The 15,319-nt window shown below is 31.1% G+C and overlaps 1 protein-coding gene across 1 annotated transcript; it reads right to left on the bottom strand.

Moving 5' to 3' along the window:
• Positions 1-3,135: 3,135 nt before the first annotated feature.
• Positions 3,136-11,300, bottom strand: LOC110614799. Its single transcript, XM_043956547.1, has 8 exons — positions 11,058-11,300; positions 10,726-10,917; positions 10,482-10,647; positions 9,986-10,389; positions 4,335-4,574; positions 4,003-4,194; positions 3,751-3,916; positions 3,136-3,654 (listed from the first exon to the last, which is right to left on the bottom strand). Exons 1-8 carry the CDS (start codon positions 11,262-11,264, stop codon positions 3,248-3,250), a joined length of 1,974 nt encoding a protein of 657 aa, XP_043812482.1. The 5' UTR covers positions 11,265-11,300; the 3' UTR covers positions 3,136-3,247.
• Positions 11,301-15,319: the final 4,019 nt, after the last annotated feature.

The following is a 15,319-nucleotide window of genomic DNA, read 5'->3' as shown; positions in this document are numbered from 1 at the left end:
TCGGATTTTTGACACTGACAGAGGCCGGACACTGAAAAAAAAATCAAAATTCATTAGAACCCACTAGGCAAATCGATCCATCAACGTGTTATCCAGTCTGTGACAAAATAGATCGAATTGATTAAAAATTTAGACCGGCTAAAAAAGAGCCTAATTCATCTAATGTGATGGGGTAGGAGAGCAAGCCCAATTAAATCATGGTTCTATCAGTATGCACACCAAAAGAGAATTAAATAACCGTCTGACGAGGGTAGACAGACTGGTACTCTTGTACTTACGAATCTGCGTAACATGAACAAATAACACTGTAATAAAATGACAGTTATACGTAACTAAAACAGCACAAAAAAAAAGAATAAGGGGAATGCGTAACTCCGACCTAAACTTACATTTACATTTTAAAATGATGCTTACACTTAATTAATGAGATAAGTATAGCCGTAATGGGTTTTGTTAAATTTGGTGTTCCAATGATTTGGTTTTCATTGATGTGATAAGGTCAAAGAGAGCTTAGCTTCAATAATTTTCCTAAACACATGCCATCAAATTTGGGCTCAAAGAAACCAACCAGGCGGAGGAGACCAATATTTGTTAATAACACCATCTGTTTCTATTATTCATATCAGCTGGTTTCTGTTCCTGATGATGGCTGCTTGTCTGTGCTGTACAGCAGGATTAGCGCTCAAGTGTTGGTGGAATTTGCATAAGCATGGCCTATATGGGACACTACAGCCACATCCTGCAGCAACTACCCTCTTCAATAATCAATATTTTGGAATTTATTATTTAAAGCTAAACTAAACCTAGTTGACTTTTGCAATTAATAGCCACCCAAAAGTGTCATGTTTTAGACAATTATGCTTGGTCAACCTTTTCTTTAATACATTTCATTTCATTCACGATTCTTTTTTTATATATTTGCTTAATTTAATTATGAAGCAGGAATCCCAGTAGCCTTCAACTATAGAATTTTTAATCTTAGAATGGTTAGATAAAACAAATTAAGAATTAATTCGATTTTATAATTGCTTACATTAGTCACTTCAGTTATGATTAACCCCTTGCTTTGAATGAAATATTTTACAAAATTTTGTTTAATTTTTTTTATTAAAATTTTTATTTGGAAGAGAAGAATTTTTTTTTAATTTTAAAAAAACAAATGATACATAATTTTATTAGAATTTATTCAAATTTTTTATTAATGAAATAAATTCTACCGAACAGAAAATAAATGAATATTACAAATAATATAATAATTAAAATATATACATAAATATAAAAATTATAGAAAATTTATAAAGATCTGGTTCATGTCGAGTTTAAATAAAAATTATAAAATTTTCAACTTTTAATAGATGTACACTATAATTTTTTGTAATAAAGACATCATGTAATACGACTAATAGTGATTAGTGTTATAATAGATCTGTAAAATAAAAGATTACGGAATATAATTATAAAAATGTAATATTGATTTTTTTTCTATTTTTTAAATTATAATTTCATCATAATTTTTATACTTTATTTATCTTATTGTTATTATTACTATTATAATAATGTCTTTTATTTTTTATCTAAATAAATGTAAAAAATATTTATTTCAAAAAAATATTTTATTTACTTTAAAGTAATATAATTAATAAAAATAGAATATTATTAAATTTAATATTCATAAAAATATTTATTTTAAAAAATTATTTTATTAATTAAATAAAATTTTAATGACTATATTATAATTAATTTATCTGTTAAGTTTCTAAATTCAATTTAATTTATTGACGCGACTAAGGCCATCTCCAACCAGTGACACTGTAGCAGCATTTTGTTTTTAAATTTAAAATACAATTCAAAATTTATATTTTTTTCTATTTTTTTTTAATTTATAATATAATTCAAAACTTATATATATTTTCAATTAAATTTAATTTTTTTTCACTCTCATAATTTATTATATTTTTAATTTATTTTATATTTTTATAATTATTGAAATTTAATTTAAATTAATATATTCACAATTATAAATAATATTTATAATAAATTAACTTATTAATGTACATTTATAATTAATGTTTAAGTAATGTTTTTTTATAATTATTATTTAATTAATATATTTTTATAATTAATATATTTTTATTTGTTTATTTATAAAATAATTAAATATTTGAATATTGAATGAAAATATAAAATATATAAATATTTAGAGTGAATATATAAAATTATATGAATTTTTTGAGCGAAATATATAAATAAAGTTAAAGTAAAATAAATAATATAATTTTAAAGAGAAAGAAGAATATAAATAAAATATTTTTTTTGGTGTTAAAAATGGTGTAGAAGATTAGAGATAATATTGCACTATTTTAATGTAAAACACGAAAATTGTGCAAATAATGGTGCATAGGTTGGAGATGGTCTAATCTTAAAGTTTTAGATTCATTGATTAAAAATTAAAGTTGATAATATAAATTTAATTTTTTATAAATATTTTAATTATTTTATCGAATATTCCTTAAAAAATATTTAAAATAGAACGCTTTATTATTATTATTATTATTATTATTATTATTATTAATGAAAAACTTAAGTTCTATAGTTTTTATAATTATATCATGTAATTTTGTATTATAATAGATCTATCCTCAAAGTTAATGACATTAGTAACGAAAAGATAAAAATAAATTATTAAAAAGTATTAAAAAAATTATTAAAAAAATTTAGAATATATCCGTTAAAAATGAAAAATTTTTAAATTTTTTTTGCGTTTAAATTTTTTTTGCCATTAATCTTAAAAAAATCAACATTCATATGAATAAGGAAAAAATAATAAGTATGTTATTGTAAGTAAATATTTTAAAAAATAAAATGCTGAAAAAAAAAAATAAACACAAAACAAACAAACAGCAAAATTAGACTTATATAGAAATATAGTCACAATAATAAGGTTGTTGAAAAAAATTATAATTCAAATTTATTTGTAAAATTATACTAAAATACCATGACTTAAACATATTTTTGAAAATTTTGGTGAAATTCTATTGAAATCTGATAAAGTTGACATTGTTGAAACATATTAAATGAAATTTAATTTAATTATTTCCTTTTACATGGCAAGAATTTTCAATCTTCCGCGCAAACTAGCTCACACATTTTTCCGTCAAAAGGTTATTGGACCTTAAAGGGTTAAATAATTTAAATAATCACAACACAAAATAATCCGAGAAGAACAAAGCCATGCAGAAGGAATCGCTTAGGCATTGACTACACTGCACTTGTTCCTGATCTCCCCTTCAGCGCCAGTAAGAACTTGAACTGCTCCCAACCTTTTCATTGACTGTGCAAACTCTACGAAGAAAGCTCCCGAATCAACCAACTCTCCAGCAATATTTCTTGCGATCTTGTTCGTTAGAAGGGCTGCATCGGATTGGAATAGACCCTTGTTCTCCTTGAGGATAACGAAGTAATTGCCATCGAAGTTTAGAGAGCTGTCAGGATCCATCTCTACGGTGGTGGTCGAGTCACTGAGACTTTGGCATTTGGTCTTCAAGAAAGCTGCGTATGTGGAGTTCAGAGAAGGGTCCTGGTCGCCTTTGCCTGTGAAGTTGTAGAGCCTGTTGCTGAAGAGATTACAGTGGCCTACTCCAATGGTGTGTCCGCCTACATAATTCAAATGTATTTATTAGTCCCTGATATCCAAGGATATAATCATGTTTTTAAAGTAATTTCCTCGTTATAGCAATATAAATTATATACCTGACAGTACAACTAGATCATGGACGTTGAGACCCTTGTTCTTGAAATTTTTCAAGAGAGTGGAGAAGTCGAAGAAGGGCGAAGGAAGGTTAGAAAAGACATCGGAAGCTAATGAAACGTTGCCGTCTCTTCTGCCAGTAAGTACTTCCCACATTGGCTTTTGGAACTACAGTGGAAGCATAAGCGTTTTGAGCTACATACAAGAATTTGTAAAAAATAATAATAATAATAATATTTTCAGCTTATACTTACTTGGAAGGAAACCGAGTCCCTAGCGGCCAAGGCCAAAATGTCAGCACAGGATACAACTCCTGGACATGCATTCTCTATCTCTGATTTTATGGCATCAATAGTATCAAATCCTGATAAAGTTAGATTTGGAATCGCATCTTTCTCCGCAGTGCTAGTAGCAGTGGAATTTAGTAAAATAGAGCCGTCGCAGCCCTGAAATTTAATTTCCAAATGCGTGAGTTAGTCATGAATTCTTTCTTTTTGGAAACAAGAAAACTTTGAGGGAGCATCTTAATCTTCAAGTGTAAGACTATATATTTAGACTAACATAAGCATGCATGCATGAGTCTTACCCTAACAAAACAGTCATGAAAATGCATTCTCAAAAGCTTTGCAGGCAAGTTAGGGTTGCTTAAGACATGGCTCCAGGTGATCCTTCTGACAATATCCTCTGCTTGAGGACATGATGTCTTGTAGAATTTCTTCCTCAGAGCACCTCCTTGACAAACCCCAATCACACTCAAAACAATAACACATACAAAGAGAAAATGGGTCTTCATGTTTGAGACTTTTGGGTGAATATATTTCTCAATTCAGCTTCTTCTAGTATACGAAAAGAAATGTGATTCCAAGTAAATGTCTACAATGCAGTGTACAGCAGCTCCTTGTTCCTTTTATACTGGTGTAATGGAATCTTTTTGTCGGAAGTCCAGATATTGGAGATATAATTTAATGGAGGTTTAAGTTGAAACTTGGTTTCTTGTTTTTAAAATTTCATGTATGCTGCACAACCCATCTATTTTTTTCTAAACTGATGACATGCATTCTGCTCAAATTAATTATTTAAAAAGTTGAAAAGCTTCATCCATGGTCTGATTAGTTAGTTGGCATGGCCTTGAGCACACAATATTATCATAATCCACTTCAGGTCAAACTTTAATGTTTAGTTTGTAAAGAAATCAGCGAATGAACCGCTGTTTCTATGCCTACCAAATGCTTAACAACTGCCTTATTAAGGATTATATTTGTTATTGTTTTAGTTCTGAAGACACAAAGAATTAACAAAAGTCAAATTTGCAGAGACATATAGAAGTATTGAAAGCATCAGGAGGAGTTGGATAAATGCCCTATATTATAAACATTTATTATGCTCTCTTGCACATGGCCACTATGATTTTCTAATGGTTTTTATTTTATGGTTGCACCTAATTAATGAGATGAGTAGCCGTAATGGGCTTTGGTGAATTTGGTGTTCCAATGATTTGGCTTTGATTGAAGTGATAAGGTCAAAGTGGAGAAGTGCAATGGTTAGCTTCAACAATTTCCCTAAACACATGCCATCAAATATGGGCTCAAAGAAACCTGGCAGGCAGAGGAGACCAATATTTGTTAATTACACCATCTGTTTCTATTATTCTTATCTGCTTTCTGTTCTTGATGATGGCTTCTTGTCTGCGCTGTACAGCAGGATTAGCGCCTCAGGCTTCCTTATTCTTCTTTTTCAGTCGCCGATCGAGCTAAATGAGTAGAGATAGCTGTCGTTCACCTCATTAATTTTTGTAGTTTCTTCATAATATAGTACAAGATGAATAATTTTATTATAATATTAGAGAATAATGATAATCTCCGAGTAAGCTTTACAATTTCTAGGACCAGGGAGAATGTAGGGGATGCATGGTTCATGCAAGTAATCATGCAGCCAATTTCGCAACTACCCATTCAATAATTAATAGTTTGGAATCATATTTATTATTTAAATCTAAACTTCACCTAATTGTATTTTGTTTTTCTGTGATCATCTGTTTACTTGACTTTTGCAATTAATAGACACCCAAAATTGTCAAGTTTTAGACACTTATACTTTGTCAACCTTTTCTTTAATTTAATTTAATTAGGAAGCAGGAAGCACAGCATTCAAGTATAGAAGTGTCCCTCTTAGAATGGTTAGATAAAACAAATTAAGAATTAATTCAAATTTATAATTGTATATATTAATGCCTCATTCACCTGCTACTCCAGAAATCGTCCCATGCTACAATTCCGAATGATATATAATAAGTAGTCTTGAATTAATCATTTTGATATAACAATTCTGAATTGTATATAATAATTAGCACGAAACTATTAAATAACTTGAGTTAATAATTTTGGACCAATTAAAAAGTGGGTTCAAAAGTTATTTGGACCAGTTTGGACCGGCCTATTTCAATTGATATTAAAACCACTCTGGATCAAATAAATTGTATGGAGTTAGTGGACCTGCGAGGAAAGAATCGTGTGAGACGAGATGGAGCTGTCCGAAGTACTGGCGAATCATAATATTTAAGAGTTCGATCATGTTTAGCAATTGTATCCGATTCAGTTGTAATGAGGACGTTGCAAATTTAACAGGGGAGAGTGTGACGTTCACCTGCTAACTTGAAAAATCGTCCCACATCAGTAGAATACGACAATTTCAAATTATATATAATAGTTAGTACGAAACTATTAAATAATTTGGGGAATCGTCCCACATCGGTGGAATACGGCTATTTCGAATTATATATAATAGCTAGCACGAAACTACTAAATAACTTGGCTTGGTCCTACTTTGCCGATTCCGAATTGTATATAATAGTTAGCACGAAACTACTAAACAGGTCAAGTGGAAAGTGGGTTTAAAAGTTATTTGTGTCAGTTTGTGCCGAACTATTTCAATTGGTATCAGAGCCACCCTGGATCAGACATTGTGCGGATCTAGTGGACCTGCGAAGAAAGGGCTACATGTATGAGAAAAGGTAGAGTCGCCCGAAGTACTAGCGAACCACAATACCTAAAGGTCCGGTCCTGATTAGTAATTATATCCGATTCAGTTGCAATAGTTTCACATCGGCGGAATACGGTAATTTCGAATTGTATATAATAGCTAGCACAAAATTACTAAATAATTTGGGTTAACCATTTTGGTTCAAATGAAAAACTAGTCCAAAAATTATTTGGATCAGTTTGAGCCGGACTATTTCAATTAATCCCTTCAATTACCATTAATCCTCCATTGGTTAGATAAAACAAGTTTAAACAAGAACGGCCCCAGTATTAAAAAAAAATGGGGTTAATGTCAAAAAATTAATGGATGTACTCTAATTTTTTTTTTTAACAAATATCCCTTGTACTATGTTCTATAATTTATTTTTACTCTTTTAATTACAAACATTATTATAGTTAATGATAGGATAAATCTATTAAAATATAAAAATATAGGATATAATTATAAAAGTATAATTTTGATTTTTTTTATTTTTTAAAATTATATTTTTATCAAATAAAACTTTAATAAGCATATTATAATTTCTGTTAACTTTTTTTTTTGAATCAATTTATCTGTTAACTTTTAAATTTATTGTAATGAATTGGTATGACTAATTTAAAATTTTTAGTTTTATTGACTAAAAAATAAATTTTATGATAGAAATATAATTTTTCATAAATATTTGAGTTATTTTATCTAATAATCTTCAAGAATATATTTAAAATAAAAAGATTTTATTATTATTATATCTTTTGTATTTTTAACAGATATAATATTATTTTTTTTATTAATAAAAAAATTAAGATGGATAATTTTTACAAATATATTTACTCTCAAAGTTAAACCGCGTAAAAAGTTTATTTATTAAAGAAAAGTTTAGGATACATCCATTAAAAATAAAAAATTTTAAAATTTTTTTACTATTAATCTTGAAAAAAAAATCAACATTCATATGTGATGTGACTGAAATAAAATAATACTGTAATTGATTAATTTGTAAAAAATAATATATAAAGTGATTGGAGTTTATGACAGTCAATCCGATACTTAAATAAGTAAATTGAAAATAAGGGTAAGTATAATATTTTGAATTTAATAGTAATTGTGTAAGAATTCTGCACTTTGATTTCTGTATTCATTTGCTTTTATACCGTAAGAAAATGGAAATGATTATCAAATCTCTTAGAAATTCAACTAGTACCAACTAGTGGATATGAAATTCTACAATTATAGGTGTAATGAGGATCTCCTAGATTGTATATGTTAACGGTAACTTTTTGTGGAGTCTCGCCCTATAGTTGGGAGGGAGAGTCTTGACGAAAAGCTGAGATCTGAAGCGTCCGAGTCTTTTTTTTCCCTTGATATGATCGAATATCATTTGATCAGACTCTTGCCACGTGACTCTGTCTTCGAGTGCCAGCATATGGTCTATTTTGGGTGATTATTATGTTATATCAGAAGTCCCCCGCTGATATTCGATTCTTCATATTCGAAAGTGACAATTGTCTTCACGATCCGATCATATAGCACATTTCGATTGGCCTTCTATGATTTTAATGAAAAATATTTTTCCCCATATCCTATCATTATTTTCATTGAGTATTTACATGCCCTGTACTCATTTATAACAATCATCCAACCATCATCAAATAAGATTTAAATAATCTCTTTAAAAAATTATTAGAGGGTTAAAACTCGACCAAATATCTAGCAGCTTCTATATTTTTCTATAAAATAATTTTAAACTTTTTTATGGTATTTACCCTCGCCTTATGACTCACATGGAGGATACCCTCCTCGTGGCTATGGAAACAATAACTTAGAAAAAAGAATTTTTATTAAGTATCAGCTTTCCAGTCGATATCCTTTGGAGTCTCGTTCGACGACTCCTCTTCCTCCAGCTTTGGCTTCTCCTTGGACTGCATTGAATTGCCTCTATTTGAGTTCTTGGGGTATTGATTGAAGCATCCTCCCTTATCCTGGCTCCTCTTCCTCCTCCCGAACTTTATACTGCTCGAGAGTGGCTTGTAACCTTTTTAAGTATTGAATTATCTACTTACTGTTTAGATTGCTCAAATCAGTTTCATTGACTATTGATAGGGTATTTTGTCCATTACCAAGAGTGGAGAAAATTATTACGCTCTTGTTGGCAACAGTCTTAGTAACAACTCGTGAATTGTTAGCCATTTTAGAGAATAGAAAAGGAAAGAAAGATTTCTTTTTAAAAGAATGGGAATAAGATACTGGTTTCTACTCCAATTGAATAGAGAGAATTCAATAGATTTTTCGACAATGGAATCAAATGATGTGGCTGAAACAAAACTGTGTTGCGATTGGTCAATTTGCAAGAAAAAGAAATGTGAGGTAGTTGGCGTCTACGATGGCCACTCCGAGATTCAAATCAGTAAATTAAAGATAAGTGCGAGTGTAATGTAATGGTTTAAATGTAACAATAATTGTGTAAGAATTGTGTAATTTTAGCTCTGTGTTCATATGTTTTTATACTGCAAGAAAATAGAAATTGTTGTCAAATCTCCTGGAAATCTGACTAATACTGGTTAGTTGATGTGGGATCCCGCGATTATAGGCGTAATAGGAATCTACTGGATTGTATCTACTAACGGTAACTTTTTGAGGAGGCTCGCCCTATAATTGGGAGGACGAGTCTTGACGAAGAGTTGAGATTTGAAACATCTGGATCTTCTTTTTCCTCGATGGGACTGAGTATCAGATCGCTCTTACTATATAATCTTATTTTCAAGTGAAGTACATAATTATATCAATATGAATAAGTAAAAAATTAATAAGTAGTTTATTCTAAATAAATGTTTTAATTGTCAGCATAAATTACTCAATTTTTGTTAGCTTTTCTACTTGAATAAAATTGCTAAAGTTTACATAGAAATAGTCACCCTAATAAGTTTGTTGAAAAAAAAATATTATAATCCAAATTTATCTATAAAATTATACTAAAAGAAAACGACTCAATAATATTTTCGAAAATTTTGATGAAATTCTATTGAAATCTGGTAAAGTTGACCTTGTTAAAGCGTATCAAATGAAATTTAATCTAATTTATTTATTTCCTTTTACATGGCAAGAATTTTTCAATTTTTCCCATCAAAAGTACATTGGCCCTTAAAAGGTTAAATAATTCAAATAATCACAACACAAAATAATCCAAGAAGAACAGAGCCATGCAGAAGGAATCGCTTAGGCATTGACTACACTGCACTTGTTCCTGATCTCCCCTTCAGTGCCAGTAAGAACTTGAACTGCTCCCAACCTTTTCATTGACTGTGCAAACTCAACGAAGAAAGTTCCCGAATCAACCAACTCTCCAGCAATGTTTCTTGCGATCTTGTCCGTTATAAGGGCTGCGTCGGATTGGAATAAACCCTTGTTCTCCTTGAGGATAACGAAGTAATTGCTATCGAAGTTTAGAGAGCTTCCAGGATCCAACTCTACGGTGGTGGTCGCGTCACTGAGACTTTGGCATTTGGTCTTCAAGAAAGTTGCGTATGTGGAGTTCAGAGAAGGGTCCTGGTCGCCTTTGCCTGTGAAGTTGTAGAGTCTGTTACTGAAGAGATTACAGTGGCCTACTCCAATGGTGTGTCCGCCTACATAATTCAAGTGCATTTATTAGTCCCTGATACACATATGTCATCATTTTCTAAGTAATTTCCTGGGACCGACAATATATATTATGTACCTGATAGTACAACTAGATCATGGACGTTGAGACCCTTGTTCTTGAAATTTTTCAATAGAGTGGAGAAGTCGAAGAAGGGCGAAGGAAGGTTAGAAAAGACATCGGAAGCTAATGAAACGTTGCCGTCTCTCCTACCAGTAAGCACTTCCCACATGGGTTTTTGGAACTGCACGAGAAGCAATAGATGCATTAGTTATATGAGACATGCAAGAATTTGTATAACGGTTTCATTTTCAACTTATACTTGGAAGGAAACTGAGTCCCTCGCGGCCAAGGCCAAGATGTCAGCACAAGATACAACTCCTGGACATGCATTCTCTAACTCTGATTTTATGGCATCAATAGTATCAAATCCTGATAAAGTTAGATTTGGAATTGCATCTTTCTCCGCAGTGCTAGTAGCAGTGGAATTTAGTAAAATAGAGCCGTCGCAGCCCTGAAATTCAATTTCCAAATGTGTGAGTTAGTCATGAATTCTTTCTTTTTGGACAACAAGAAAACTTTCAGGGAGTGTCTTATCTTCAAGTGTAAGACTATATATTTAGACTAACATAAGCATGCATGCATGAGTCTTACCCTAACAAAACAGTCATGAAAATGCATTCTCAAAAGCTTTGCAGGCAAGTTGGGGTTGCTTAAGACATGGCTCCAGGTGACCCTTCTGACAATATCCTCTGCTTGAGGACAGGATGTCTTGTAGAATTTCTTCCTCAAAGCACCTCCTTGACAAAACCCAGTCACACACAAAACAATCACACAGACAAAGAGAAAAGGGGTCTTCATGTTCAAGATTTTTAAGTGAATATTTCTCAATTCAGCTTCTTCTAGCTAGTATACGAAGAGAAATGTGAATCCAAGTAAATGTCTACAATGCAGCGTACACCAGCTCCTTGTTCCTTTTATACTAGTGTGATGGAATCTTTGTATCTGAAGTCCTGCATATTATTGAGATATAATTTAATGGAGGTTTAAGTTGAAACTTTGTCTCTTGTTTATAAAATTCCATATATCCAGCACATCCCATCTCTTTTTCAGAACTAATGACCAGCATCGACGTTCTGCTCAATTATTTAAAACAGCTTTATCCATGCTGTGATTAATTAGTTAGCATTGCCTTGAACACGCAATATTATGATAATCCATCCCAAGTCAGACTTTTATTTTGCTTATTGAATATTAGTGTGTGTGTTTTCTTTTCCCTCCTTCCGCTACACAAAATTTGATTAAGTGTTGAAGCAATGGTGATGCCCATTTGGTTTCTCACATATAAGTTATAGAGATAATTTTTATATTACTAAGATATTATTTCCTTTCTTATATATAATTCTTATAGTATTGTATCAAAATTTTTTTATATATATCTATACATATATATTTATTCAATATAATTTTAATACGTAATTTAAAATTAAAAAAAACTATTTAAAATATTATGAGATCCACATATCAATATGAAATTTTAATTTCTCTGCATAACTACAAAAATTTTCTGTCTTTGATTTATTGTGGTTTATTGACTACCTTTATTATTGTGATTGAATGATTTTGCTAATTTTAAGGTTTATTTTGTAAAGAAATCAGCGAATCAACTGGTGTTTTTATGCCTACCAAATGCTTAACCGTTTCCTTGTTTTTTATATTTGTTTTAGTTCCAAAGACAAAGAATTAACAAAAGTCTAATTTGTATAGACATATAGGAGTTGAAAGCATGTGGGGTTGGATAAATGCCCTTTTAATATAAACAATTTATGCTCTCTTGCACATGGCCACTATGATTTTCTAAATGGTTTATATATATATATATATATATTATGCATTTTTTAGAAAAATAATTTTTATATGATGAACTTATATTCGAAATAATTCCATCTAGACAATAATTTGATTTAAATGAAAAAAATTAATAAACTAGAATTGGTTAAGAGTAAATAAAAGTAATAGAATCGGGTCTTTATTTGAGAAAGTTCAGGTTTTAGAGATGCAAAGTGGTAGTCTTTCGGTGAAATTAAAAAAAAAAATTCTTAATTGAATTTAATAGAGGTATAATATATTTTTGGTCGTTCTGACCATTTTTGTGATACGTCCTATCAAATTGAATATGAATATTTTTTTAGGTTTTTAATTCATGAGGTGCATTTATGATCTCGGAAATGTGTCCGTAAGAAGATCAGATTTTTGGGTATCAATACTCAATTTCTATTTTTTTTAGATTGTGCTCGGCTTATTCGTGTAGAAATATAATATTTTGTTATATTTCAAAATAGAGATTACAATCTATTTATATATGAAAGACGGTATCTAAACAGAAAGGAAAATTAAGTTTATGATTATACAATTTCTGAGCTTAAATAACTAACCCATCTATCAATATTTATTTCTTATATTAACATATTTACTTTCTATATAACCTGTAACACTCCCCCTCAAGTTGGATCATAAATATTTATAATGCCCAACTTATTAGAAAAATATTATATTCGAGACCCATTTAAAGATTTGGTGAATAGATCACTCAATTGCTCTCCTATCTTCACATAACCGGTGGAAATTAAATTTTCTTGAATTTTCTCACGGATAAAATGACAGTCAACAAACACTTTTCCAAACTAATAATTGTTTTTCTCGATTGTAAAGTTAAAACTGGCATGTTAGATTTATGCAACAGGATAAAAAGGAACTTTCTCGGAAAAGACTACAACTGTTAAGACCAGATACTTATTGAGGTCTGGAGAGTAACACTGATACCCCTTCTGAAGGCGAGAATATCCCAAAAAAATACACTTCAAAGCTTTAGGATCAAGTTTAGTCAAATAAGGTCTGACATCCCAAACATAGCAAGTACTGTCAAACAATCGTGGTTCGAGAGCAAATAATAACTTCTTGGGAAAGATGACATTATAAGGAGTATTACCGTTTAGTACTGCGGAGGGCATGCGATTAATGAGAAAGCATGCAATAGAGACAACATCAGCCCAAAATTCTTTAGGAACTTGTATTTAAAACAATAGAGCTCTAGCAGTCTCAAGAAGATGTCGATTCTTCCTTTCAGCTACCCTATTTTGAGCGGGTGTATCAACACATGATGATTGGTGAAGAATACCATGTAAAGTCATATAAACCTGGAATGATTATGACATATATTCTTTAGTATTATCGCTTTGCAAATTTTTCACAAAAATATTAAATTGAGTCTTATTTCAGCACAAAAGGCAAAAAAATGAGAAAACACTTCTGAACGATGCTTCATAAAATAAATCCAAGTCATTCTAGAGTAATCATCCACAAGAGTAATAAAATATCTTAATCCAGTCTTAGATCCAACCGGACATGGGCCCCAAACATCTGAATGAATTAATTCAAAGCAGACTCAGCTTGTTTATTGACTCTGGGACTTAAAGAGATTCGATGATGTTTTGCAAAATGACATGACTCACATTCTAATAAAGATACCTCATGAAATTGAGGACATAACTTTTTCAAAACTGGTAAAGAAGGGTGTCCCAACCGACAATGTGCTTCAAACGGAGACACGGCACTGGAGCAGGCAATAGGCTGAGGCACCCATGCATCCAAAATGTAGAGACCCCCAGATACATGTCCTTTACCAATAATCTGCTTCGTCACAAGATCCTGAATGAGACAATGATCAGGAAAAAAGAAAACACAACAATTTAGATCTTTGGTAAGTTTACTCACAGAAATTAAATTAAAGGCAAGATTAGGTCAACTTAGCACAGATCATAGGGTAATAGAAGGAGTAGGTTTAACAGTCCTAGAACCTCAACATTATAGGTTGGCCCATCAGCTATAATAACATAAGAATGTGCTTTATGAGATCGAAAGCTAGTAAAAATATGAGGATTGCCCGTTGATCAAGCATAATTTAGCCACATTTTTATCATAATTATTATTGCTTATTTACACATTTTTTAGTTTAATTTATGGTTTTTATCTTGTTTTTACAGAAAAGGAAGAAATTGGAAAATTGGAGAAAAAGTGCAGAAAATTTACAAAAAGGTGATCTGCCCAGTGATTTGCCCAAAAATCTGCTCCAATCACTGCTCTGATCAAGCTAAGGCAGAAATCCGGAGGCAACAGATAGCAGTGATATGGGCAGTGATTTGCCCAAGAAACTCGAAGATCACTGGTCAAATCACTCGCAGAGACACAGAGGACTGACTCACAGAGAAGCGATTTGGTCAGTGATTTGCCCAATCACTTGAAGAAACTGGTCAAAGCACCGGGCAAATCACTTTGACAGCAGAAAATTGCAGCAGAGCGGGAAAATTGGCAGCAAACAGAAATTCGAATTTTCAGAAGTCCAAATCCAATCCAATCACTTCCAACACAAATCCAAGAGCCACGAAAGAGCTTCTCATCCAAGGAAATCCAATTGCAATTAAATTCAACATCAAAAGAGGAGTCCAACACCAAATCAAAAAGGGATTTCAAAACCCTAGATGAGAGAATTCTTCAGCTATAAAAGGAGGACTTCCAAACCAGAAAATCATCTTCTGATCAGCAACTCAACTCGCCAGAAACTCTCCAGCATCTTCCTTTTTCTTTTCTTTTCATCTTTTTGTGTATTTAGTCCACCATGAGTGGCTAAACCCCTTCTTTTCTAGTTGAAGTTGGTGAATTTCAGATTTTGTATGAATTGGGAGATTTAAATCTCCATTGTTAAGCTTCTATTTATTCTCAATATTTATGCAATTTGAGCTTTCCATAATTATTACTTTGCTTTTAGAATCAATAAGGGCCCATTGCTTTTAAATTGCTTAAGTAATATTGTTTGAATGATTTAGGTCCGTAATTGCTTAGGTTATTCAAATACACAT

This window comes from Manihot esculenta, chromosome 5 (genome assembly GCF_001659605.2).
Source record: "Manihot esculenta cultivar AM560-2 chromosome 5, M.esculenta_v8, whole genome shotgun sequence".
In the NCBI taxonomy this organism is placed as follows: Eukaryota; Viridiplantae; Streptophyta; class Magnoliopsida; order Malpighiales; family Euphorbiaceae; genus Manihot; species Manihot esculenta.
Note: the sequence above shows the minus strand (reverse complement) of the source record. Positions and strands in the feature narration are given on the sequence as shown.

Excerpts from the sequence above, each read along its gene's own strand:
- LOC110614799 (XM_043956547.1), bottom strand. The coding sequence starts at position 11,264 with ATGAAGACCCCTTTTCTCTTTGTCTGTGTGATTGTTTTGTGTGTGACT. Across the intron at positions 10,648-10,725 it reads GGGACTCAGTTTCCTTCCAA|TTCCAAAAACCCATGTGGGA; the intron begins GTATAAGTTGAA and ends CTTCTCGTGCAG. Across the intron at positions 3,917-4,002 it reads GGGACTCGGTTTCCTTCCAA|TTCCAAAAGCCAATGTGGGA; the intron begins GTAAGTATAAGC and ends CTTCCACTGTAG.